Source organism: Arvicola amphibius, chromosome 1 (assembly GCF_903992535.2).
Source record: "Arvicola amphibius chromosome 1, mArvAmp1.2, whole genome shotgun sequence".
Taxonomy (NCBI): domain Eukaryota; kingdom Metazoa; phylum Chordata; class Mammalia; order Rodentia; family Cricetidae; genus Arvicola; species Arvicola amphibius.
Window position 1 is genome coordinate 134,800,271 of NC_052047.1, and position 26,669 is coordinate 134,826,939.

Here is a 26,669-nt window from a genome sequence, read left to right on the forward strand (position 1 = left end):
GCAAGGTGGAAGTACATTGAGGGTAACACCTGAGGGTGTTGTGTGGGGTGGGGCTGGAGGTGTGTGCATGCATGCACACGCGCGCGCGCGCGCACACACACACACACACACACACACACACAAATATATACACACACACAGTTTTCTGGGGAGAGGTAGGAATCCAGGGCTCACAACAGCCAGCTGGCTTGGGCTTCCACAGACATGTGATCTGTTCCTCGCCTTCCTCCCTCCCAACTTCAAAGCCCCTCTGCCTGTATAGCAGGGAAGAGCCTTCTGAATAAAGCCCTAAAGAGCCAGCATTTCAGCAGTGTGACCCCGAGGAATCGGAATGGTCCCTTGGCTAATTTATATGCTATACATTTGGGGTTTAAGTGGAGCATAATTGTAATCCATATGCCTGTTAAGGTAATTACACTTATAAACCTAATATAATCCATAGATCAATGGGTTTAGAGCTAATTAAGGCAGCCGTAATTAACATTTACAAACCCCTTGCAATTACTGGATATCCTCTAAGCTGGCCTTCCAAGCTGATAATGAGCGCCACTCAGCATTCTTTATTCTGCACATTGGGGCCTTCTGGGTCTCCCTGTGGGGAGGGTCAGCACCTGCTGTTACCACCCCCAGGGCTCTGAGGCAGGTCCCTACCCCAGTAGTGGTAACTGAGGGAGCAGGATCCTGTGCCTTCTTTTCTGGCCAGTTAGATTCCCATAACAAAGGGCGTTTTCGAGAAACAAACGGACTAGACCCTCAGACACAAAGCAGGGCTCTCATCTGTGGAATGTGGCCTTCCCTGGGTTCAAGAGCTTAGAGGATGGCCTGCATGCTCCCCTCACTGCCCCCTCTACCTGCTCACAGCACGTGGTTTCTTCCCCGAGTGGAAGCGGGTAAGAAGCGGCCTCCAGAAAACCCAGATAGCCCAACAGTAGGACAAAGTACCACCACACCAAGAGCTGCACAGAGGTCCTCTGTCAGTCGCCACCCTATCTGGGAGAGCAGAAAAACCCAGCAATCCAGGCCCCTGCCTTGAAAGGATCACGGCAGCTGCCCTGTTTAGGATCTGACTTTTCCCTGATTGGGAGGAGTAGGAATCCCACTGTCCTCAAAACACGTCTTCTGGACCCAAGGCACTCTCCTGACAGCATCCTGTGGCCCCCTTGTGAACAATTATATCATGAAAGGGAGGACATTTCAGGCCAGCGTGCAGGATTTGGGGAGGGGTTATTGGCTTGGGCCGCCTGAATGCTGATGGTTTTGTGAGCTCTTTTAGACTCTGTACACAACGGGGATATAAAGATAAAAACAGGGGGCTTAAAGTGCTTAGTTTGAGCCTTGTGCGCAGTAAGCACCCAAGTATTGTACCTACTGTCCTTGCCATCTACACTGACCAGGAGGACACGGTGAAGAGGGGTCAGGGCCAGTTAGGTAGTTCTGAGGTCAGTGCCTGTGTCTTGCCGGCGTCTCTGTGTCCAGCGTCTTGACGGGCCCTCTCTCATCTTTTCTACACTTTCTCATTTCTAGGCAACTGAGTATTTTCAGAACTTTACAGCTCTGCCAGGAATTGACAGCCAGAAGCAGGTTCCTGTAATGGAGGGATAGGGCAGGATGCACGGGGGAGCGTGTATGTATGTGAGGGATACGCTCACCACGTTGAAGAAAAAGGCAAAGCCTCATGACGGCTGTGCATGACCGTGCATGGCAGATAGCATGCACCGACGCCTGACAGCAGCAATGCAGCTACGTTGCAGGTGTGTGAGAACAAGCCCCAGAGAGAGATGGAGTTCTGGTTCTGAGTTTGTTCGCAAAGTGTGACTGGGCCATGATTTGAACCCAGGCTTTCCTGTCTTACTATAACCCCGGTCTCTCCAGGGAGCCCCATCCTGTTCTCCTCCTAAGTGAGCCATGTGAAGCTGAGTGAGGGTAGGGATGGCAGGGGATGAGAGGCGGGGCAAGGCTTCAGAGCCCAGACAAGGCAGGTGGAGGTGGCTAGCTGAAGGGAAGGACCACAGTCTGGAAACCCTGTCCCGGGACCCTTTGGTGGTCTACGGGCCTGCCCAGCACAGCTGTTCCACAAGAACCTGCTAAGAAAGGGAAGGCACTACAGAGAAGCCTCCTCACCAGGCCCTGCTATGCTCCCTGTCCAGAACCCAGCTGAGTTCTGTGTATCTGAATGTGTGCATCTCCTGTCTCCATCCGATTACCCTTGTCTCTACCACCTGGGAATGCTGGGATTCCCGACAGAGGCAGGTGTGGCAGGGGCTTCCTTTCCCTGCATGGGACTGCTGAAGAACTGGTTAGCCTCATTGAGTTCCTGCACTGCACTGTCAGGGCCCGAATATCATCTGTGGACACATTTGATCCCCTTTTCTATTTTCTGTAAGGCAAGAGAACCTTTCCGTCACAACCTTCAGCCTCATTAAAAAACAAACAAACAAACAAAAAAACAACCACTGTGCCTGGTGGTGGTGGCACACGCCTTTAATCTTTAATCCCAGCAATTGGAAGGCAGAGGTAGGCGAATCTCTATGAGTTTGAGGCCAGCCTGGTCTACAAGAGCTAGTTCCAGGATAGCTAGGACTGTTACACAGAGAAACCCTGTCTCAATAAGCCAAACAAACAAACAAGAAAAAGAAAACACTGTACAGAAAAAGCAGTTTTCCTTTTATTTAAAGATTTTTAAAATGTATGTGTACGTGTGAATTTATGTTCACCATGTGCAGAAGCCTATGGAGGCTAGAATAGGGTGTCAGATCCCTTGAAACTGGAGTTAAAGGCAGTCGTAAGTTCTGTGAGTGCTGAGAAGTAAACCTGGGTCCTCTGCACAAGCAAGAAAAGTGCTCCTACCACCCCAATTTGCAGCTTTCCTTACAGGTAATAAAGATGCCAACACTGCAGAGCTCTGGAGTTCTAGGCCCAACCTTGCCCAGAGCCATTTCCATGAATAGGTTCTCAGGATCCGTATACTAAGTCCCAGATGTGGGCACATCACTTTTAGGGATAAGTAAAATCCTTGATTGTATTTGTCCCCCCATGACACATGGGAACCAGGCTGAGCAATGGCTGGCTTGCCCCCCCCTCCCTCCTGTGCCCAGCGTTTGTCCAGTGCTTACAGGCAGCAGCTCATTTTGTCCCTGCCCGTCCCTGCCACTGCTCTGAGGTAGAAAGGGCAGATCGCATCTGCTGTCCACCCCAAACCTGCACGCCTGCTGGGGCGCATAGCGAGCTCTGTGCTGTGTTTGAAAATGAGGTGACAGCATATGCTGTTTGTCTGGAAACACTCTTTCCAGTGATGGGGAAGGACATCCCTCTGCATCATGAAACCTGTCACCACGGGGCCTTCTCCCGCATGGCCACTCTAGTGACTCCATCCAGCTCCTTGGTGTGGACACACGATAACCAGCCTTTTATGATTATCATTGCATGATACAGTTGCTCGTGACTCTTTTGTTTGCTTGTTTGCTCTCAATCCGTAGCTCAGGTTGCCCTGGGTCCCATCCTGTAGTCCAGACTGATCTCGAACTCACGGCAGTTCTGCCTCAGCCTCCCAAGCGCTGGAATGATGGGCATGAGCCACCATGCCTGACACTAACCCTGATTGTAGACAGGGCCACCATGGGCATTCTTGTTCACGTGGCCTTGCACTTACTTGTGATTTCTGCAGTAGGATAAATTCTTTTATAGGAGATTGTTGGGTCAGAGGGTAAACAGATTCTAAGATTTGAGTACTTCTGCAGAATTCGCCTTCCAGTTGTTGTTATCCTATCTGTATGACGGGCGTCTTACTTCTTTATATCCATGACAACAACAATTACTGCCAAGGCACAGTGTTGTTCTTTTAAAAGCAGGCCTTCATTGGTAGGGGAAATGGAGTCATCTTTGATGACTGATGAGACCTTTTTCCCTCTATAAATTGCATATTCATTTCCTTTCTCAGCCTTTATTGTGTTTTTTAGATGAAGGCTTTCTCTTAATGAGAAATCTGCATTTCATCAGAGATGGAACGCAGCGTCTGAGGCTTATTGATTCCCTAGAGAGGATGGAGGGGCTGCCTCCTTTTTGTTCTCTGAGCCAATCAGATACTATGACTGAAGAGACTGGCAAATTAATTTCAGGCATGTGAGGCTGGTGGTTGGTGCACCATCAGGCTCCTGGCCAACTCCATTTTAGCCATTACGCAAAAACGGTGAGGCCGTGTGGACTCAGCACAGACCAGGGTTCAATTCTCCACTTGGCCACTTTCTGTCAGACTGGATACCTCAGCAAGTGCTGGTGGAGTGTGGCCAGTGTGGTCACCAAAGTCCTCTTTACTTGACTAGGGAAAGCTATACCGCCTCCTAGGAAGCTATGAACTTAATATGTCCAGTTCAGAAGCAGATCTGGGTAGAAGTCATGGAGGCAGCCCCAGTAGGCAGGTGACATTTGCCATGTTGCTGCACCCCCCTGCCCAGCATCTCACAGAATGGGCCTGACGCCCATCTGTACCATCGAGCAAGCCTTTAGTGTTTTCATGGTCCCTCCTAGGCCCAGGTGTTGAGCATAGGTTATCAGAGATTTTATTAAAGAAAGATGAAGGAGCAGGAACTTGATGGTGACAGCTGGCCAGGGTCCGCTGATGACCAGGCCCCTACCTGGCGCACTTTGGGAGGGTGTTTGGCGAGAATATCAGGTCACTCAGTTCTTTCTTGACCTTTTTGCTTGGACTCATAGGCCCTTAACACAGGAAGCAAAAGAAATTACAAATAAAACATACTTGGCCAGCTTCCTGGGCCTGGACAGCTCGATAGTCAGACCTGGCCCTTCCTCCTCTCTCCCCCTCTCTGTGCTCTCCACAGATGATTCTGAGTACAAGTGTCTCACTGGCCTCACCCCTGAATGGCAGTTAGCCATGGCTTCAGAGAGCAAGGTGTCCACACCTTGGGCTGAAGGAGAAGAGGGACTTGAAAACCAAGAGAGCTGTGGAGGGTACTTCAGTGGGGTGGCTTCCTTCCAGCAGGCTGGAGCCATCTGAAGTGGAGTCTGGACTCTGGAATGCTCAACGGTCTCGCTGGACTTTGGAAGTGTTGGGCCTCTGTTGCCCTCTGGCCCTTGGCAATACTGACCTCGTGCTGAAGGAGGCTGGGTGGGATCCAGCACACCTGCTGGGATGTGTGCTAGTTGACTCCAGCTGCCCTGTGTCCTCTACTCCCTCAGCTGTGGGTCCCAGGCTTCTAGCCAGGGACCTGACCAGGTTCCCTAGGACTCATACCCTCCCAGCCAGGTCCTAACCCAAGCTGTGTTGATTTAAAGGCCACCCACCGAGGCAGCAGGAGGGTAGAAGGCCTCGTGGAAAAGCACCAGGCTCAAACTATTGCACACAGGGTCAGGAATGGATCCCGGAAGATGTCCTCGGCAGCCTGGAGTGGGCCATGGGCCTGGGAGACTGGTTCTTAGAGTGCTGGGACTCACTGTCCCCTGCATTGTTCCCAAGGGTATCTGCCTGGGATGCGTAATGCCAGCTTTGGATTCTGTAGACTGTGGGTTCCATGTGTCAGCCTAGCACATGAATCTGAGAAGCTGCCAAACCCTTAGACTAACACCAAGCCCATCTTTGCACGCCTGCATCCAGTCGTGATGCACCTATGTATCCAAGTTGGTGGAGACCCTTTGTGCTGAGCACAACTAGGGGAATGGGCCTCTGCGATGCAGATGGAGAGGAGAAACCTTGTAAAGTGGTCGGTTGCCGTTGTGTAGTGAAGGAGTATGGCAGAAACTCTCAGGCTAAGATGTCATCAAAGAGAACTTCAAATGCAAAAAAGGAACAAATGAAAAATGTGACTCAAAAAGCCAAGCAAACCATCTAGAGAACGCTGGTGGTGAAGGAAATACCCTTCCACTGTCGTGAGGTCAGCATGTCGGCTTTGGCAGCTCTGTGTAGTTTTGCAAGACGCTGCCTTTAGGAGAACCTGAGTAACTTGGGTTTTTTTGTCTTGTTTTGTTTGTTTTTCAAGATAGAGTTTCTCTGTGAAACAGTCCTGGCTATCCTGGAATTCACCCTACAGGCCAGGCTGGCCTCGAACTCGCAGAGATTCGCCTGCCTCTGCCTCCAAAGTGCTGGGATTAAAGGCGTGCGCCACCACCACCTGGTGCAATTTAGATTTTACAACTCCATGTGAATCTACACATATCTTGAGAGGTTTACTGACAGTGTATCAAGGAGGGAAAGAGTCCTTACGTGTAGCCACCTAGGGAAATGGATTCAATAACCTGAGCACAGAGGGTGGCGATAGGGCAGTAAACACACGCTGCGTGGGGGAAGGAGACTCAGGGTAGCAGGGGCAGCGATTTAGGGTCACCTGACTGTTTGAACACGGACGTCAACATCCTTCCTACAGACGTTTATGGACTATCGCTGGGAGTGGATGCTGGACCCAAGCCCTGCTTCCCCAGTGGGAGGTGGATAACTATGGATTCTGGGCTGGGAGGTTGCATGCTCACCCAGCACCGTGAAATCATGGGGAGTTCTCTTCCTGTCTCTACACTCCCAAGTTTGGTACAATTACATTATTGTTTATCAGGGAAAAGGTTAGCTATTGAGAAAGGAAGCCACCTGGCCATTCTCAGAGAACTGGTCGGGTGCACGAGGGCCTGGAAAGCCTCTTGGCAGCTGCTCGGGGCTGGAGGGCCTGACCTGCCAGGCTGTGGGAGAACTCGTGACTGCTGCGCTGCTGGGCTCTGCCCTGACTTCCCCTGACAGGGCCTGTTCCAGCTTGTACCTCCCATCAGTGCTACACCAGAGAGCACGGTGAGGCTGTGATGGTCAGGAGACGGTGCTGGTCCCACAGCAGGGCCGTCGCCCTGCAGGACGGTCTGCGCCCTACCCCACGTGTCCGCAGTGCCCTGCTCTCCATAAGTGGCAACGAGGAAGGCCCACCTGAGGCTTTGAAGGTACTTCCTCCAGCAGCCCTCACTTTCCACAGCCTGTGGCGTGCTGGCGAACATGTAGGTGGGGAGTTTCCATCTTTGAAGTACCTCTTGTTTACACTGGAGGGTTTTGTCAGCTTGCTGGCCCTTTATCTGCCTGCAGAAGTGAGAGCCATCCTCCCTGGTCCTGTCTGAGTGGGAGTCCAGAAACAATGAAGACCCTCGGGTCAGTGAGATGGCTCAGCCAATAAAGGCGCTTGCTGCCAAGCCTGACAACCTGGGTTCTATCCTCAGGAAATACATGGTGGAGGGAGAGAACCAGTTTTCAAAAGCTGTCCTCTGACCTCCACACGCACCCTGGGCATGGGTATATGCCGTATGTTCCATCCAAGAAATAAAAAATAATATTGTAGGTATTGTTTTATTTTTGAAATTAAAATATAATTACATCATTTCCTCCCTCCTCTTGTCTTCCTCCAGCCCCTTCTATGTAATCCTTCCCCCTTTGCTGTCTCCCAAGTCCTTGACCTCTTTCTTTAAAAACATGTTTTCAGAAAGAATATAGGCACGTTGGGACTCTTTGCAGACCCTAATCCCCTAAGATGCAACCACTGATGTGTCTCTGCTGCAGGTTTTATTTAGGATTACAGTTTAGTTTGGGACACTATTCTAAAATATGTATCCAGACATCCAGAACATCACACTGACTCTGTATCCTTTGGGGACTTATTTAGGATACAGTATTACCAGGTTTGGTGGTGGCTAACCTGTAACCCCAGTACTGAGGAAGCTGAGGCAGTGGACCGACGATACCAGGGAAGGAAGGGAGGGATGGTTAGGGCTTGTCGGGCACACCCAGGTTGAAGCATCCCTCCCTTTGTCTCAGATGCCAAGACCTTGCCGAAGGTCGGGAGGCAGCTAGGGAAGATGGCAGACAGCCATGACCAGGGCTGCTAACTCCCAGCTCCGGCCGACTTGATCTGGTTACAGGAGTGAATGAAGGCGGGAACGTCTCCGCCTTCAGAAGCCAAGAAAACCGTGGCAACAAAGCCGAGGGCGACCCCTGCTGTTCTCGCAGGGTCTGGGTTACTGGGCTCTGGAGGCCTGTGCTGTCCCTGGGTGGCCTGGAGCTCCAACCTTGGCAGCTGTGCAGTGTTTGTTGTGGGCAGTTACCATGCCACTCTTCTGCCCAGGGACAGGTGTGGCTGAGCACAAAGATTCCCAGTCTGGCCTGGCCTCCCAGACTCTCCTTCTCCTCTTACCCTGAGGGGACGGATCCTCAAGACTTGTGTCCTATTGAATACTCTCTAGTTCTTGGCACCTTCTCCATATGAACAGTCTGGTTAGGATGGCCGTGTCCCCGAAGAAACTTAGACTCAGTAGGGGTTACCCTCGCCTCCCTGAGACACAAGCCACTTTCTTGTCCCCCAGAGGCCACTAAGCTGAGAAACCAGGGAGTTCATTCCTGCTTCTGCCTGCTTGGGTGACTGTTGTAGGCCTGAGGGTGTTGGGAGCGGCTTGGTAGTCCTGTCTGTTACCTCTTCCTAGGTCTGCATAGTCATGGCTCATTCACAGCTTGGAACAGTCACCATGGAAACATTTACACCATGAAAATGGGCTCCTGTGTGAAAACAGGGGCAGCACTCTACAGAACAGTACATGCCTGCCCAGGGGGGTCGTCTGTGCTGGGTTGATAGGACCCCTGCAGAACTTGCTTGCATGAGGTGGGCAGCCGAGTTCCTCACTTAGATGAAGGAGGCAGAGTCTGGTGAACAGCTCTCAAGAGGTCTGTTTGGATGGCTGGAGAGATGGCTCCGTGGTTAAGAGCACTGGCTGCTCTTCCTGGGTTCAATTCCCAGCCTCCACAAGGTGACTCACAACCATTTGTAATGAGATTTGGTGCCCCCTTCTGGCCTGCAGGCATATATGCAAGCCAAACAGGATACATAATAAATCTTTAAAAAGAAAAGAGAGGTCTGATTAGAGCTCATCTCATATTTCAGTGTATTTCACTGGTCAGAGTCAGAGCCTCATTTTGTCACTGGAGACACAGATAAGCAGTCAGAGCCTGCATCCCCCCAGAGCCTGCATCCTCCCCCAGAGCCTGAGTCTCCCCAGAGCCTGCATCCCCCCAGAGCCTGCATACCCCTCAGAGCCTGCATCCCCCTCAGAGCCTGCATCCCCCCCAGAGCCTGTGTCTCCCCAGAGCCTGAGTCCCCTCAGAGCCTACGTTCTTCCAGAGCCTGTGTTCTCCCCCCCCCCCCCAGCCTACCTCCCCCCAGAGCCTGAGTCCCCTCAGAGCCTGCATTTCCTCAGCACTCCTTCAGATGGTGCTGGCCAGGCACTTTAACCCCCAGCCCCAGGCAAAGCCCTCTGTTGTCCTGTGTCCCAGGCTCCTGCTGAGAGCAGTGCAGATCAGAGAGAGGACATTTCCCTGGGACCACAGAAGCTCAGAGCCAGAGCCAGGACTTGTGTCTTAATCTTGTGCTAGAAGGCCTGGGCCCCTTTATCTCCGCCTTTGTCTACCCCTGCCTCTTGCCCCAGCCTCTGTTGTTGCCGATTATATTTGTATTGATTGTCCCTAAAAAAGACTTCAAGATACTTGAGGACCCAGGCCTTCCCTGTCCTATAGCCAGAGGCCTGGGCCTAGGCAAGATAAGGATTGCTAAATAAGAGAGACAACTCAACCTGGGGAATGCTGGCGCCCTCATAGTCAAAGGACTTGGGCCAGCCATTCCCAGCTCAGCCTTCCAGCTATTCCTTCTGGCTTGAGTCTCCACCATTTATAGATGGGAATAAGGAAGAGAACAGAAAATACAAACTTAGTTCTTGGCCTAACACCCAACATAGAACAATGCTTGTATGTAACGAGTGTCAGCGAAAATGGTCTTGGTGATCTATTGTAGATCACTAAGGTTCCCAGCTGACCACAAAACAACACTTGGGTTTGACAGTGGACAGAGCTATTGACAAGGGACAGGTAACCTCTTCCGTTGCTGGCTGTCACTTATGATCATCTCTGCTAAACTGAGCTGTTATTCACTGCACGCACGCACATGCACAATCATGTGTCTCCACAGGTGCCCGTGAACCCATACGGTATACAAGCAGACATTTAGGCATGTGCTTGTGTAAGTGCACACTTGGCACACATTGCTCACATGCCCACACCCATGTACAAACAGCTGCTGGTTGTGACTGGCTCTGCTGCGCATGTTAAGTAGCTGCGTTTCTTCTTTAAATTCTCTTTACTGAAAAGCAAGTGTCAAGAGGATACAGTCTGCCTTCTGCCTTCTGCCTTCCTTCAGGATAGGATCTCACTATGTAGTCCCGACTGGCTTCTAGCTCTCTGTTCTCCGACCTCAGTCTCCCCAGCGCTGTATACAGATGAGAGCCACCATACCTGGCTCTAGTTGGTGTGTTGTTGTTGTTGTTGTTGTTTGAGACAAGGTCTCAGGTAACAGTCCTGACTGTCCTAAAACTCAGTCTGGCCTTAAACTCACAGAGATCAGAGATCCACCTACCTCTGCCTCCCAAGTGCTGGGTTTAAAGGCGTGTACCACTATGCCCTACTTAGTTCTCTCCTTTTTTTGGAGAAAGAGTCTCATGTAGCCCAGGCTGGCCTCAAAATTCTGACCTTCCTGCCTCCACTTCCCAACCCAGTACAGTGGCAGCCATGCTCAGGGGATCCGAGACCCAGTTCTGGTACCCCTATGGTGTGTGCCCCAGCTTCCACTCAGTAGTGTGTGTTGTCTGTGTGCATTTCTATGAAACCAGAAAGACAAGCAGATGAGACTCACCTGCCAAAATATCTGATGCCACACAGAGCAGGAAGTTGTGTTTGACACATGGCTCTCAGCATGCAGCCTTGGCAGGCAAGCAGGAGCATGAGGGAGTAGGCTTGCAGGGCACAGGAGCAGGAACATGCCAGCAGCAGGTCCCCAGATAAGTACAGGGCTCATCCACTTCCTGGGGTTGTGCCCCAGAGGGAGGCGCTCAGCCCAGGCTGCCTAAATCCCACCCTTTCTATACAGCCTGACTTTATCTCCATCGAGTATCTGTCCTATTTACAGTGTGCTAGATTTGGGGGCTGGGAACATCAGACCAAGCTCACAGAGACTCATGAACCACACAGGTATGCCAGGCTCTGAGAGGGGAGTGGTCACAACTACTGGGTATCTGGAATGGCCTTGGAGGAGGAAGTAGCTGAAAGGGGCTAGGGAGGATGTGTGGCAAAGTAACTGGAGGGCGAGGATCACACGGTGGCTCTGGGCAGGGCAAGGCGTTGGGGGAGGGGTACCATCTTGACCTGGGAGGGGCTTCACATTCCACCTGCTGCCCTCCAGCAGGTCACAGGGCAGCCTTCTGTCTCCCTTCACCACCTGGCCTCTCCTAGCTCACGCTCCTGCTCGGCCTGGACCCACTGCTCTCCTTCTCTGTCTCCCCTGCGGCCCTGAGGGCCTAATAAGCTCAGCCATGCTGTGCTTCTGTCTTTGACTTCTGCCTCCCACTATCCCCTACCCTGAGTCCAGGAAACTTCGACTGTCCCCTTATCCACCACAGAGTCCTCTGAGATTTAAACAGAAAGGAAGTATGTATGTGTAACCTTTTAAAACACCTGCCCCTTGGCCACATATCTAGTGACTCAAAATGGAGGGAAACAGACGGTTCGCAGCGAAGAATGCCAGAAGAGACGCTTGGACCGTGTGATAAACAGGCAGTGTCCCATACTCGAGATGAGTGGAAGAGAGGGACACTGTCACATGTCAGTGTCCCGCCCCCCCATAATGCACAGTTTTGGTCCAACACATATGTAGAACATGTACCCAGACACTTACAGTGGGTCTGGCCTTCAGCATGAATGTGGGGTAACAATTGAGATTAACGTGCCCTTCTCCGTGACGGCATCTGCTTCTGACTTTCTAGACCAGTGGTTCTCAACCTGTGGGTCGCAACCCCTCTGAAGTCGAAGGACCCTTTCACGAGAGTCGTCTAAGACCCTCAGAAATATCAGATATTTACATTACACTTTGTGATAGTAGCAAAGCAGTAGGAAGCTTGAGAACCACTGTTCTCGACAGTTCTCTCAGTCTTTTCGTTTGTTTTTCAAGACAGGGTTTCTCCGTGTAACAGCCCTGGCTGACCTGGAACTCACTCTGTAGACCAGGCTGGCCTTGAACTCACAGAGATCTGCACGCCTCTGCCTCCTGGGCACTGGGATTAAAGGTGTGCTCCACCACTGTCCCGCTCCTCAGTCCTTTGCTATACCTCATACCATAGCTAAGGCCTCTTGAGTGGGGGCGGCTCTTATGGGTCCCAGGCCATACCGCAGCCTCTGGCCAGGACTCAGGGAGCCAATCCTACTTAATCTATTTCTGTTCTCTCACCCACCTGCCTCGTCTGTTCCCTCAGCCCTTCCTCTACCCTAGCCCCCTTGAGCCCACTGCCACCCATTTCACTTAGAGCCCTCCCTGTCTCTGCGCTGTCACTGCCTCAGATTCAGGTCCCATCCCTCTGCTCCCTGGCTCCTGAAGGTGCCGTGCATATGGATGAGTGAGTAAAATTGTCCATAAAAACATGCTGAGGATGGGAAAGACGACTCCGCAGTTAAAAACACTCGCCTCACAAGCCTGATTGACCCCAACATTCACATAAAAAGGTAGCATGCACCCGTCTGTAATCCCAGCCTTCCTATGGCGAGATGGGAGCTAGAGACAGGAGGATCAGCCTGAAGCTTGGGAAACAGCTAGCCTGGGGTGTGTGGAGCAGAAACAAGAGAGACCTTGAGTCAGAACAAGGTGAAAGGGAAGGAGGGTAGAAGGAAGGAAGGAAGCAAGCTACCATGCGTGCAACCTGGGTGTGGGACTGAGCAGGGCAAGTGACAGTGGACAGCAGAGACAGTGGCTCTGCCATGCTGAACACTTGAGTGGCCTGCTGCCTGCCCCCTCCCCGACCCTCTCTGCCAAATCTTCTGCACAGTCATTGATTTGTGAGGCCAAAGTGTATGCTGAGGGAAAGCATGGGTCCCGGCAGGACTGGCCATTTTCACTTTGCCTAGAGCATTCGGAACTGATTTTCTTAACCACTCATTCCCCCACGCACCCAGGGTCCTTTTGCTGCCTGAGAGGGATGACTTCATGGGCTTGATGCAGTGCACATATGAAAGAAAAAAAAAGTGTCTGGCAGAACAGGAGTGGAAACACCGCTTTTCCAGAAAGTTAAAACAAATGTTAGGAGTCGGCAGAGCATAAAGCGCTAGTGTGAGGTGTGAGACAGAAGGGAGATGACGGGCGCACTGGAGAGTCAGACCTCCTCAGCCCACCCCCAGTACAAACCCCACCCCAGGCCTCCCCTATAATCTATGCCAAGATCCCCTGAGTCCCCCAGATCCCACTTCAGGCCTCCTCTGTGGTCCGCTTCTACATTCTACCCCAGACCTACAGGGGTGCAGGAACTCCGGGGTCCCCACTGTACCTGCTCACACAAAAGTCTTTCCCCCATGGACAGGGGACAAGCAAAGGATTGGAGGTGCAGTGGGGCTGGTTCGAGGTTTGTGGATACGAGTGTCGGATCTACCCTGGAGAAGGAGGCTACCACGGATGGAGGCCTGCCTTCCCAACTCCTTTTATGTCCCGTCTTTCCAGGCTTGCACTTCCACTCCATCAGCTTGTGCCTGGGTAGAGTGTGGGACATCAGTCACAGCCGCATCTCAGTGCACTTGTCCCAGGGATTTGTGTCCCTCCCTGTAAGGGTGATGAAGGTAAAGCAGATCTAGTCCTGGGGTTTGCATCTTGTAGATAAAGAAACCAAATATCACGTCTACTGAGTACCAACCACTGGGCATTGACTGCCTTATTTAGTACCTGGGCAGAAGGAACCATTATTCTCCCCAGTTTGGAGCCACAGAGAATCCACAGCTACCGGACAGTGTGTGTGTGTGTGGGGGGGGGGGGTCTTTGCTGTGCAAAAGAACTGGATGGGCTGGTAGGTCTCTTGGTCCCAACCATCACAATCAGTGGGCAGCCTCAAAGCGTGTCCCCTGGATGAAGACCAGACCAGCCTGCTAGGTATAGGTAGCGCATCCCACCCTGAGTCCACCCACCAGCCCCGTCCCCCAGCTAACCTTTTCTGTGTATCTCCTGGAATGAACCCACCCTGAGATTTTACTGATCCAGGGAAATAGTAATTAGCTTCGTAAACAGTCACTTGACACCCTCCAGAGATCCTTCCGGGTCCCCTCGGGCTTCTATGGCCCCAAGGCAAGCAGAAAGACTAGGTGGCTTATCACCAGCAACAGTCACCATCACTGTATGGTCAAGTGGGAAAAGGCTTTACCTCATCATTCACATGTGTGTGCATACACATGAAGACGAATCCACATGTGTATATGTACACATATAGCTCCCTGCCTCCTTTTCAGGGTAGGCCTTTCCTTGGTGTGGTGTCTTTCCCTCTCCCAGTGTAGACTGCCCTGTTCTTCTCCCTTACCACCCCTGTACTTATTATTCTGTGGGTAGTCATTGGCTCCAGGTGCTGAGGTCCCTAATATGGGCTCAGGCCTTCCTGTTCACAGTCAGACAAATGGAAAACTCTTGGCTGCCCTGGTGAGGGGTAACAGATGTCATCCGGACTCTAGGAATAGGACACATTACTTATCTGCTTCTTCACAGTCTACCAGACCCCTCCTGGAGGCCGGAAGATGGCTGGTACCCAGTGGAAGCCGAGAAGTCTCACCAGAGTGACCTCTGCTCAGAACTTGGCCTCTAAGCCCAAGGCAGGAGGCCAGCCCATGCCCAAGTTACCCTTCTTCCTCCTCCAGCCAGACCTCCTGCTTCCACTGACCTCCTGACCTCAGGCAGAGGCCACCACCCCCACCCACCCAGGCCCCAGGGGCATAGGAACATATCCCGTGAGCCTCTTAGGATGGTGATGTAAGCCCCACCTGACAGGTGAGCAGAGCTCAAGGGTTGTTCAGCAGGGTTGAGGAATGCCTCAGGTGCCAGGCACTGTGCTGGGCATGGCACCCTCCGTGGGTGGGGCATCTGCAGACTCGCAGCCCTAGATGGTCACCAGGATTCAGAGTTGGCAGCTCTGGTGGGAGCTGCAGGGCAGCAGAGCCACCAGGAAAGTCAGACCGAAGTCGGCCCCACACTACATGTACCCTGTGACTAGTGTCCCGGGAACCTGGTGGAACAGACCAGAAGGATCTACTTACAAGGGAAGCTTTCCCTAGTGAGATCAGAGCAGTGGCTGCCTGTGTGGCCTGGTGCCCAGTGCTGCTCTTTGGTGCTGGACTTGAAGAATCATCACACCAGTAGGTGCTGCCACAACGCTGGCGTTGTCACCCTTAGGATGCCAGAGGCGTGGGATGGGGACCAAGAAGGTTCCCAAGAGAGGGGTAACCTGGACAGAGGGTTCTGTGAAAATTAACATGGAAAATACGGGATACATTAAGCTAAAGTGCCCGAGGGACCTCCCCCCTCCCGCCTGACCCCAGGGCTGCTCTGGTCACTGTAGTAACTAGGATGAGGGTCTCCAAGCAAGTAGCAGGCAAAGTGATGGGCAAGACCGGCTGTGTTGTCCTACCCTCCCTACCCATCCCATCCTGCCAAGGAACTTGTCCGCCGCCTTCTTCTGCTGCCCCAGCTCTGGCAAACGTGAGTCACCCCTTCAGACAGTCGACCTCTGGGGAGGGAAGGCAGTGCTGTTCTGAGCACCAGCCAGTCTCCCCCAGCTGTGTACGTCACAAGGCGCCAACAGGGGAAGGCCGCACATAGCACCCATTCATCCCTAGGCCTGGCACACCTTGAGATCAGCATTTCCGCACAGCCAGGAAAGAGGCCTGTGTGACACCATAGTATTTCAGTATACTGCTGCCCCACAGTTTATATTCCAGGCTCCCGTGGACAAGCATGTGGGTGGACTCCAGGCTTTCATCTCGTCTCATTACACATATCATGTACATAAAAACATACCTCAAAAGAAAAAGAAGTCTAAAAAAAACTGTGCCGTCGTGAGCAGAGTCGGGCATGTTGCATTGTGCACATGTGCGTGCATGTACACATACACAATAATAGTGATAAATCATTTGGCCTTACGTACATAGATGGTCTGTGCCGGTACCAGCACCACACTGCACAGTCGCTGTTCCTTTGTGTTAGCTTTGAGGTTGGTAGGCACGAGTCTTCCTGCTTCATTCTTTTTCCCAGTTTTGCATCAGTTTGGGTCCTTTGCAATTTTGTGTGAATTGTAGAATCAAGCTGTCAATTTCTGAGTTCGTCTGGGATTACGTTGAATCTGTAGTTTAAGCTGGGGGCTGTCTTGGACTATGTTGCTGTCACAAAACACCCAAGACTGAGCAGTTTATAAAGGAGAGAAATAAGTCTCCGCCGTTCAGGTAAATCCAAGATCAGTGCTGCCAGAGTTAGTGGCTCCTGAGGCTTGTTCTCCCCTTTCAAGATGGCGCCCCTCCGTGTGTCCTCAGGGGGAGGGGCAGAAGGGGAGAAGGGTCTGGGTGCTTTCTTATAGTCTTTTTATAAAGTCCCTAACAGATCCCTGAAAGCCCCGCCCTTTATTGCTATCACATTGGCTAGTGGGTTTCCACCCATTTGGGCCGTGGTGAGGAACACTATACGGTATTAAGTCTTCCTATGCATGAACATGTTTTCCTGTTCATTTGGATCTTCTTTGATTTATTTTGACAATATTTTGTGCATTTCAGAATGTAAACTCTGCACTTCTGATGTTAAACTTGTTGCTATTTTGTTATTTTTAAATTTTCCGTGTGTGTGTGTGTGTGTGTGTGTGTGTGTGTGTAGTATGTGGTTGTGCATGCTCATTCCTGTGCGTGCAAGGCCAGAGGCCAGAGAAGGACATCGGGTGTGCTGCGCCATGGCTCTCCTCCTCATTCCTCTGAGACAAGGTCTCTCATTGAACCTGGAGCTACGTCCCGTTGCGTCTCCCGTCTCCACCCCCACAGCGCCGAGGTTACAGGTGTGCACACACCGGACAGCCAGCTTTTTATGTGGGTGCTAGGGATTTAGGTTCTCTTACTCACTGAGCTATCTCTCTGGCTGCTTTTTGATGCGGTTATGAATGGAATTGGATCTCTGTTGGACGCGTTTCTTTTTTAGAAGAGACAGGATAAGTTTTAAGTCCATCTATGGGTTTGGGGGGGGCACATGTGTGCTACAGTCACAGTGTACGTGTGGCAGTCAGAGGACAGCTTGCAGGAATGGGTTCTCCTCTTTTGTCGTGAGTCCTTAGGGATCAAACTCTGGTTGTCAGGCTTTGTGACATCTTCCTCATGGCTAAGGTGCCCATAGTGTAGCAGATTAGTGACACAGGTCCCTGCCTCTCGTACACTTGGGACTGCTTTCTCTCTATGTGCCTGCCATGGATAGGAGGGGATTTCTGTGAGACAAGACAATCCTCCCTGGTGGAGTAAGTGGACAGAAACTGGAAGTGATCCGAGGATCCTCCTTCCGGCATGGGGGCAGAATTAGGGGAAGTAAATCGGCCTTGTCCCCAGACTTCATCCGATGTGAGTCATGGTCAGGAACAAGTAAGAGGTGAGCCCGTCCTCAGGGGCCTCCTAGATTCATGGGGAGAGGACATGGAATGGCCCCACTTGATCTGCGAACAGATCGCTGCCTCAAGGATAGTTTGCCTGGTGACGTGGGCTCTAGCAGCATCCCCTTCGTTTGTGTTTGTGGACAAGATGAGATTGTGGTCTTGGGGGAAGGTCTGCAGAAGCCTACAGGCAGGGTGGGCACAGTGTGCCTGCAGGCCTCTGGCAACCTTGCTTTTGTATATTTTAATGGGTCAAGATTTTTCATGAATTGAAAGTTTGCAAACTGGACATACTGGATCACACCTGTAATCCCAGCTCCCAACAGCCAGCCTGTGCTACCAAATGAGACCTTGTCTCAAGAAAGAAATTAATCATTTAGTTTAAAAGGTTTGCTCACTTGAAGAGGCCTTCCCTGGATTAAATTGCTCTATTTTATTCTCATTGTCTTGGGTGTTGGCTTTCTTTGCATCCGCGGGCACAGGCACATTTACGTGTGAGCACATAGAAGTCACTGTCACGTGGAGTCTTTTTAACCACTAGGAGGAAGTTGGAGGCTATCAGATTAACGTGGTGCCATGCCTGAAGTGTGTCAGCCAGTTCTGGGGTTGAGGAGGGGAGCCGACATCCTGCCTCTTCCTGGGGTGTTTGTGCCTCTCTGCCCTGCTTTCCAGCTGCAGCATCAGGTCTCTCTGCCACCACATATGGAGCTGGGGACAGACATGCACAGTGGGCCCTTGCTAACTGGTACTACTGTGTGTGGCCCACTTAGACACCCACTGTGTGTTCTAAGGAGGAAAATATGGTCTCATGGTTTTCTGGGGTGAAACTGGAATAGAGACAGTAGGTTAGGTGTGCGGCAGACACCTTTAATCTCAGCAGTTGAGGGCCAGAGGGGACAATAACTTGGAGTAATGGTCGCTGTCTATAATCCCAGCCTGAAAGAGGAGGTCAGGAGTTCCAGGCTAGCCTGTCTCAAAAACAAAAACCAAACTAAAAAGCTACATCAGCTAATTTTACCTCCAGGTGGGTGGTCCTAGCTGTGCCACTGTGGCCCTGGGGTTAGATGGACAGGTGCCACTCAGAGAGGAGATTGTTGCAACCAGTGTCTGCAAAACACAAAGCAGGCATGAGTAAGAAAGGGAGCCAGGAATGGGCTGCAGAGAGAGCGGAGGAGTGGGAAGAGCAGGGAAGTTGAAGGCAGCTCCCACCTGCACTTGGGAGGCGGAAGCAGAGGGATAGCTACACATTCAAATAAATAAACCAATATAGAGCAGAAAAGCCCCACTTTCACAAGAAGTACAGCCATGGGACACACCCTGGGACTCCTTGGCTCTTGGGAAGGCACTGGGGTAACCTCCACCTCCACCTCAAAGGGAATTCAGGTGTCTCAAGACCAGCCTGGGAAGATGACAGGGGTCCGGAGGTAGGAGTTTTATCTCAAACTGGACATGTATTCCTGCCCTCTGGCTCCTGGCCTCTCCCAGTGTTGCCCCTGAGTCCTGGGTGTCTGAGTCACTGGGTGAGTCCAGTGGCCCAGCTCTGGCCACAGCCCATTATAGTTGGCACTCAGAGCATCTGTGCCAACCATCACTCCTCCAGCCTCAACCTAGCACGGTCAGAAGTGGCCCCTGTCAGCTCCTTGGCAGTGTCTGTGAAGGTCAGAAGACAAAACGCCTTCCTCTTTAGAGACGCTTCCTGCGCTTCTAGACAGATACATCTACAATGATTCACACACACATGGCCGTCTTTCCAGACCTATTTCTCTAGGGACAGCAGTGGCTGCGGCTTAGGAGGACATATCTCCCTAAGGCTGCCTTCTAAGAGATGAGCCCTGCCCTACGGTCACCTTGTCTGCTTCCTCACTAATCCTGAGTGGAGTGAGAGGCTCAGGGGCAGCGCTGACCATCCTCTGCTGGGGCTGTGGTAGTCACGCTGTTGTGTCCTAGGCTGAAGAAGGAAGAGCCGTGGTTAGGAAACCCACATGTCCTTCTCTCGACTAGCTGTACTGGTTACTTAGAAGCGTGGACTGGACATAAACTGTACTTTTCCCCAGCAGAACTCCTGATGAGGACTCTCTGGTGATCTCACAGTGCCTTCTGTGGAACAGTGAGAGAGCAGGCTTGTCACCCTCAAGGACCCTAGCAAAACCTTGTTCCTGCCACCGTGAGGCAGTCTTGAGGCAGACACTTGATGCAGAAGCCCAGGGCCCTCTGCATCCAACAGCTCAGAGATTAAAGATGGCGCCTGTGAGTGGCGGTCATTTAACCACAAAACAGATGGAACTTCTGTCCCTCTTCCAGCATGCATCCCACATGCCAGCTTCTTGTCTATTCTGTGTGCAGAAGCTGTGGCTGTGACTGCAGAAAGCCCGCGGCAGGTCCACAGGGGAAAGTAGGGCTGTGTTCACGAGGGAGAGGGGAGAGGAGCCCTGCAGGCTTAGGGAGCTCATGGTACGGGGAGCTCCATCCAGCCCGACCGCCGTGATTGATGGCCTAAGTCTCAGTTCTTAGGTGTCTCTTTGATGTGTTTGTTAGTGTGGCTCAGAGCAGGACTTTGTCCTGTCTGCCCTTCAACTGGCCCATTGGCCTCCCTGCCACTGTGAGGAGCCCCACAGCCACAGAGCTATAGTTGGCTCTGGACCAGACCTCTGGGGTCCCTGGTGCCATGGCCCTCTCACACTTGAAGGCCCCGGCCCAGCCTAGCTATGAATAGCTACATTGTGCCTCAGCCTGACCTGCCTCTGGCCACAGTTCTTCAGGCTGGTGGAATCCAGAGCTGTCTGCCTGCCAGTTCCAGTTGTTTGACTTCATACTTCAAGGCCAAGTCCTTTCAGGAAAGTTTTCTATGCCCCCACCTCCTCTGCTTAGAAAAATAGATGTGCAGTTGACCGGCGTTGCAGGTTTTTGAATCTGTCATTCTTTCCAGAGGGTAACATTAGCAGCACTCGTTCCGACTGTCTTCCTCCCCCTCTCTTTCTGTCTCTCATGCCCCTTCCCACACTGTTCTTGTCTCTTTCTATTTTTCCCTATCTACCAGCATCAGGAAGATGTGGTGTTTGGGGGGGGGGGGTTGGGGTGCAGAACAAACACTTGGCTTTGTCTGGGGCCTGTGAAGAGAGGCATCCTCCCCACATATCCATGGGAAAGGACCGGGGCCTTGTGGGCTGTGCAGCAGCTGGGTGTCGTTATTGCCTGTGATGTTGTAAGGGCCTAGCTCTGTTAATAACACTGCCACACATGTATATGTTCACCCCGCCCAATAGTTTGGAGATAATGCCATGCTGCCCTCTGGATGTGGCCATTTGTCTTTTGGAGATGGGTATAGGAAGGGCATGGTCGGGGAAGGCTTTCTCCCAACCCAGAAACAAGAACTCTGCCAACCCAGAATTCCCAATCAAGGCCTAATTTATGCTGTTGGTAATGGTGAGCAACCCCAACAGCCCAGTTAGGGGACTTGGTCTCCTTGCTTGAAACATCTGCAGCCCCCACCCCACACTCAGTACCCGCTTCTGTGCAGGGACTAAACTCGTGTCCCCAAGGCAGTAGCTTCAGGAGGCCAGGCAGTCGTCTGTCTCCCAGCTGCACAGGGGCTGGACCCTATGTGAAGAGACGTTAGGATCTCATGCCCACCACTGTCACCAGGCTCTGTATCTGAGAGAAGGTATGGCCCTTCCAGAACAGGCGTCGTTTTTTGGTAAGGCAAAGAGCAGGTCACACAGCCAGCTAGTAGGGGGCAGGGTGCATTCCCAGCCCTAACTGGGCTCAGCAAGGCAAGGGGCTGGCTTAAGGTGAACAGCCTCTGGCCTCCTTGCAGCAAGTAGGCTCCTTGCCCTAGACAGAAAAGGCCTGAGGTCATCGGTTCTTTTCTGAGATTTTTTTTTTTTCCACCAGCCCCAAACTCAGGAAATCTTGTTTCCACAGCTGTATGTAGGGAGCACAGACAGAGACAGAGTTGTCCTTCCAAGTGGTAGGGGAGGATCTCGCAGAATAGAGGATACCTAAGTGCCGCTTGGGGGGTTCAGATATATCAATATGGCAGTTGGGGTACAAGAGAGAGTTGAAATATTGGCATGCATGACATTTACTGGGGGGACTCTCGGGTGTTTTATGGGAATAATTGAAAAGTTAAGGCCCAGCCCAGTGCATGGTGAGGTATCTCTGTAGGTGTTGCAAAGCCGTCCCCAGGCGGAGAGACCCAGAGGACATGGCTCCTATTCCAACTGTCCCTCCTACCTGTGCTGCCCCAGGCTCTTCTGGAAGCTCCGGGCTCTAGACACACAGGGGCAACTGGCGCTGGCTGTGTGGGTGCCTTTTCCTGCCTCAGCCTGCTCTGGGTTTGTCTTGTTCTTAGTTTTCTTTCCTTCTCTTTCCCTCCCTCCCTCCCTTCCTCCCTCCCTCCCTCTCTCCCTCCCTCCCTCCTTCTCTCCCTCCCTCCCTCCCTCCCTTCATGTGTATGTATGCTTGTGAATGGGCATGTGCAGGCCAGAGGATGCTGAGTGTCTCCCCCCATCACTTCCCACCGCGTTCCATTGAGACAGGGTCTCTCACTGAGCCCGAAACACCCTGTTTTAGCTGAGCTGGCTAGGATCTGCCTGTTGCCACCCTCCAACATTGGAGTGCAGCCATGGCCAGCATTTTTTTTTTTTTTCGAGACAGGGTTTCTCTGCAACTTTAGAGCCTGTCCTGGAGCTAGCTCTTGTAAACCAGGCTGGTCTCAAACTCACAGAGATCCGCCTGCCTCTGCCTCCCGAGTGCTGGGATTAAAGGTGTGCGCCACCACCGCCCGGCAGCATTTTTTTTTTAACACGGGTCCTAGGGATTCAAACTCAGGCTATGCTTGCATGGCAAGTGCTTTTACTCATTGAGCCATCTCTGCAGCCTTCTACTTTCTTTTATTTAAATTAGGGAGAGGTTCCATACATAATTTCTGTGTTTACATTATTTCCACCCCTTCCTTCCTCCAATTCCTCCCACGTTCTCCCTTTCCTTTTCAGATTCATGACCTCTTCTTTATAATTATTATTGTTACACACACACACACACACACACACTCTTAGCCTACTGAGTCACTTAGGGTTATTCTTCTGTATATGTTCAGGGCTGACCACTTGGGATTGGATAACCCATCAGAGGGCTGGAGCGGGGGAAATGCAACAATGGACTAATCCTCCTTCTCTGAACCATTGATTGCCCATAGCTCTTCCTCTAGGGGTGGGGCCTTGTGAAACGTCCCTCACTCATGTTGGCATGTCAGCCGGTACTGTCACTATGGAGGTCCTAAATAGGCGACTGTGTTGTTGAGATTTCCTGGGTGCAGCTTCGCTGTCGTCGCTAGGAGACACTGTCCAGTAGATATTCCGGTCCTCGGGCTCTTACAGGCTTTCTACCTGCCCTTCCGCCGTGTTCCCCGAGTCTCAGGTTTAGGGGTCACATTGAGACGTATCAGTTGAGTCTGAGCGCCCAGTGGTTGCTTGGTCTCTGCATTTTGACCAGTTGTGGCTCTCTGTAACTGTCTCCATCTGCTGCAAAGGGAAGCTTCTTTGCTGAGGGGTGAGAGCTACACTTCCCGGTGGGCAAAAGGATGAGCATTTAGAAAAGAGTTAGAAAGCATACAGGTTTAAGAAAATGGCGGTTGTAGGTTCTCCTCTAGGTGTATGAGCTGCCCAGAAATAGGTAGTCGGATAGGTTTGCAGTCCTGGTTTCTTCAGGTGCCACCTCTACAAATGACCCGAGACTCCCCACTCTCTTCTCTATATAGCTATATATAGCTCCTCTCTTCACCCTGCACCAGCTGCCTCCACTTTGACACTGGCATGAATTTTGGTCTGCGTCAATAGGGTTTCCACCAAACACCTAAAACCAGCTTTTTTCCACTCACCTCTGATCTTGGGCTAACAGCCCTTCCCACGAGTCTCTGGAGGCAATTAGACTCCAAGGATTCGCCTCTGAGGAACTTCATTTAAGGACAATTTAAGATAACCACAGGTGTGTGCTTCCCTCCCCCACCAGTGAATACACCCGAGACAAACAGGTTTATATGGAAGAATAAGCAAATTAAATGAGTCAGGAAGTCAAGTGGGCAGGGAGCGGAAACAAGCCCTGTGGCATCTTAACCCCCCAGCAGAAAGCCTCAGAGGCTAGTGTGCTCAGGACCTGACGGACATGACAGAGCAGGCCCCAGGGGATGAGAGATTGCTGTGACCATTCCTCACCCAGGAATAGCTGGAATGGGAGATGCACTGGGGCCTGCTTCCCAGTGATCACCCCCATAGCACCCTAAAGAAAACATCCCATTCCCCTTGTCCCTCCAACCCCCAAGAAGCCCTGCACATCCTCCTATCCCAGCATAGCTGATCCTAACACACCAACCTGAAAGTTAACAGGGCCTTCTCTTGTGAGACCCGTGGAGGGAGCTGCAGAGATAAGCGGAAGCTAATCACTGCGGCCTTCTCCAGACTCAGGAAAAAACTCAACCAAGAATCTCAAGCCTGAGTTGCCACCAAACCCTTTTGGAGTTCTTTTCTCCAGCACCTTCTGTGGGTCACTGAGTCCTGCTGCTGTCGTCCACTCGTGGTGGCAGGCAGCTGGTCAGGGGAAGAGGTCCCAGGTTCCTTTGGACAGGCCGATGGCTTCCTAGGCACAGTGGGACAGAAGGCAGGGCTCGGAGGGTCAAAGCTGCATTGAGTAAACGCTCCTTGGAGCAGCTCAGCCTCCTGGTCATGGATGAAAACTGGAGAAAACAAGATTCTGTCCAGGAGCCGTCCAGGCAGCCCGCCAGGAGCCCAGGCAGCTTGGACAGGGTCCCCATGGACACAATTGGCCCAGTGTGGGGCACAGCACCTCAGGCAGGCTGGCTTCCCGGTGCAAGCTGAATGGCCCCTCACCCTACCACTCGGCTGATTTACGAACTGGCATTTCTGGCTTGTGATTTAAGGAGGTGCTTTAGTTAGCTTTTCGGGGAGCACGGTACAGGAGGTGTTAGGTAAATCTGGGCAGGATGCTGGCCTCTTACCTGGTCCCTCTGGGGTTGCTTCGGTTTTCTCATGTGTACAGAGGCATGAAGGTAACCCGCAGTGCTCGACACACAGGAGAGAGACTAGGGAAGGGCTGGAGGGCACCCTTCCTAATCAGGTACTCACTCACCTGGGGTGACAGAGAGACTCATTTGCCAGAGGCCTGGCTCTGACCTCTCCGGAACAGTCTTCCTCAACAGTATCTGCCCGCTCTTGGCCTCAGTTTCCTTACTTGGAAACTAGGGGGCTACACCATAGAGACTCTGTCAGGTTTGGGGGCTTGATAGAGTATCCCTCTGGTTGTTTCCAACATCAGGGCGATGCTGAGACCCTTGTCCCCCTCTGCTGGCTCTTTGACCAGAAGCCATTAAAGCAATGGTTCTCAACCTGTAGATCGTGACCCTTTGGGGGTCACATATTGGATATTTGCATTATGATTCCTAACAGTCGCAAAATTGCAGTTATGAAGCAGCAACGAGATAATTTTGTGTTTGGGATCACCACATGAGGAGCTGTATTAAAGGGGTGCAGAATTAGGAAGGTTGAGATCCACTAATCTAGAGTGTCTTTTCCTGCTTCTCTTTGGTGTGCGACTTGAGGTCTCCTTGAGGTGCTATGATGAGCTACCGTGATGTTGGGCTTGCCCCCTCCCTGGGTTGGGACCCCCTGTGACACCTGCTGCAGCCAGTGGCTGGGAAGAGGGGCCTGTGCTTAGGTGGCTTGTGTGGTTGCTAGTATACCCCCGCCTCAGGGTTACCTGGCCCGGCCCTGTCTGCACCAATTGGATATGGTCTGTAGAGCGCATGGCATCTGCTGTACCCTAGCAAGTATTTGCCTTCAGGAACAGCCCTAGCTAGTCGTATTCCTCCCATAGTTGTCAAGCCACAGGTTCAGAAGGGGCTGCCATGGCCCTGGTTGAGACTAAAGAATAAACTTGCTATGTGTGGTAGCACACACCTTTAAGCTCAGGAGGCAGAGGGAGGCAAATCTCTGTGAGTTTGCGGCCAGCCTAGTGTACATAGTGAGATCTAGGCCAAGGGTAACCCTGTCTCAAATCATCAGTGATGGCATTGTCGTCACCATCATCTGGTTCGGGGACAAGCGACAATACAGAACTGTTGTCCTCATCCGTGTGCTTTCCCAAGCCACCTCCAAGGAGCCTAAGTGTGCCTTCACAGGGGCCTCATTGGGACAGTCGTTAATTTCCAAATCTATAACTCTCGTCTCTAATATCTAACTCTTGCCTACTCATCCTGACTCCTCTTCAAAGCTATGTAGTATCCAACCAAGCAGATCCACCACACCGGACTCACTATGCCGCAGGGGAGTGCCCTCTTTGCTGCGGCCTGCAGTGCGCAGCTGCTCCACGCATCCCTGTAATCCCTTCATGCGTTTGTCTTTTAATTCCGCAAGCATTTACCGGGCACTTTCCACAGACCAAACTCCATGTTGCTTTAGAATGAACTCTAAGCAGAAATATCCAGACCTGAGGTAGAACAGTGTTCCTTCCATGGATCTGAGTACTCAAATTAGTGTCTCTCCAGCAGAGATGCCGGTGCATCTGGAATAAGAGCAGGGTGAGCCCCTGCCCCTGGATAGGGCGAAGTCACAGCAGTCTGCCCTGCTATTCAGTGCTGGCTCAGCCTATCACTCAGGGCATCCTCAGTTATTCCTATGTCTTTGCGCTCAGAGGGACAGCTTGCTCAGGGTGGGGCTTCAGAGGGGCGGCTTGACCCAGGCTTTTGGACCATGCTGTATATCACCAAGTGGCTGCTGTGGCCTGTGTGTTCCTTCAGGTCCTCTGGGCACCTGGATTCCCTGTTTTCGTGCTTCTCAGTGGAGCAGATGTGACTGAGGCAGAGGCTGGCCCACCAGAAGTCCCTGGAGAGCCACAAGGTCAGGAAGCCAGTTTCTAAGCTCAGGTCACACTTGGATAGAGCAGGAACTCCCAGAGAGCAGCTGGCTGACGATGGACACCACGAAGGCAGGGGAGCGCTCACTGGGAGCAGAGAGATCAGGACAGAGGTTCCAAGGGGAAGCACCGCTCTGCTACCTGGTACCCTGGCAAGTTGTTCCTAGGAGTATCAGTCCCCCTCCCAGGGAGTCAAGCCCCTGGGAGCCTCACTTTTGCCTGCTAACAGGATCCGTGTCCCAGTCGCTGAGCTCTGCTCATGGCACCAG

The 26,669-nt window shown here is 52.0% G+C and overlaps 1 protein-coding gene across 4 annotated transcripts in view; it reads left to right on the plus strand.

Moving 5' to 3' along the window:
• The window catches only part of LOC119806551 (phospholysine phosphohistidine inorganic pyrophosphate phosphatase), an 84,087-nt gene that overhangs the window by 48,066 nt on the left and 9,352 nt on the right, over positions 1-26,669 (plus strand). The window contains exon 7 of one of the 4 annotated variants that reach the window (XM_038318336.1): positions 26,285-26,384. The exons of the other annotated variants lie outside the window; for them this stretch is intronic. Within the exon in view, the coding sequence (XP_038174264.1) occupies positions 26,285-26,339 (55 nt within the window). The 3' untranslated portion in view covers positions 26,340-26,384. The remainder of the gene's footprint in view (positions 1-26,284; positions 26,385-26,669) is intronic. 4 annotated transcript variants of the gene reach the window in all.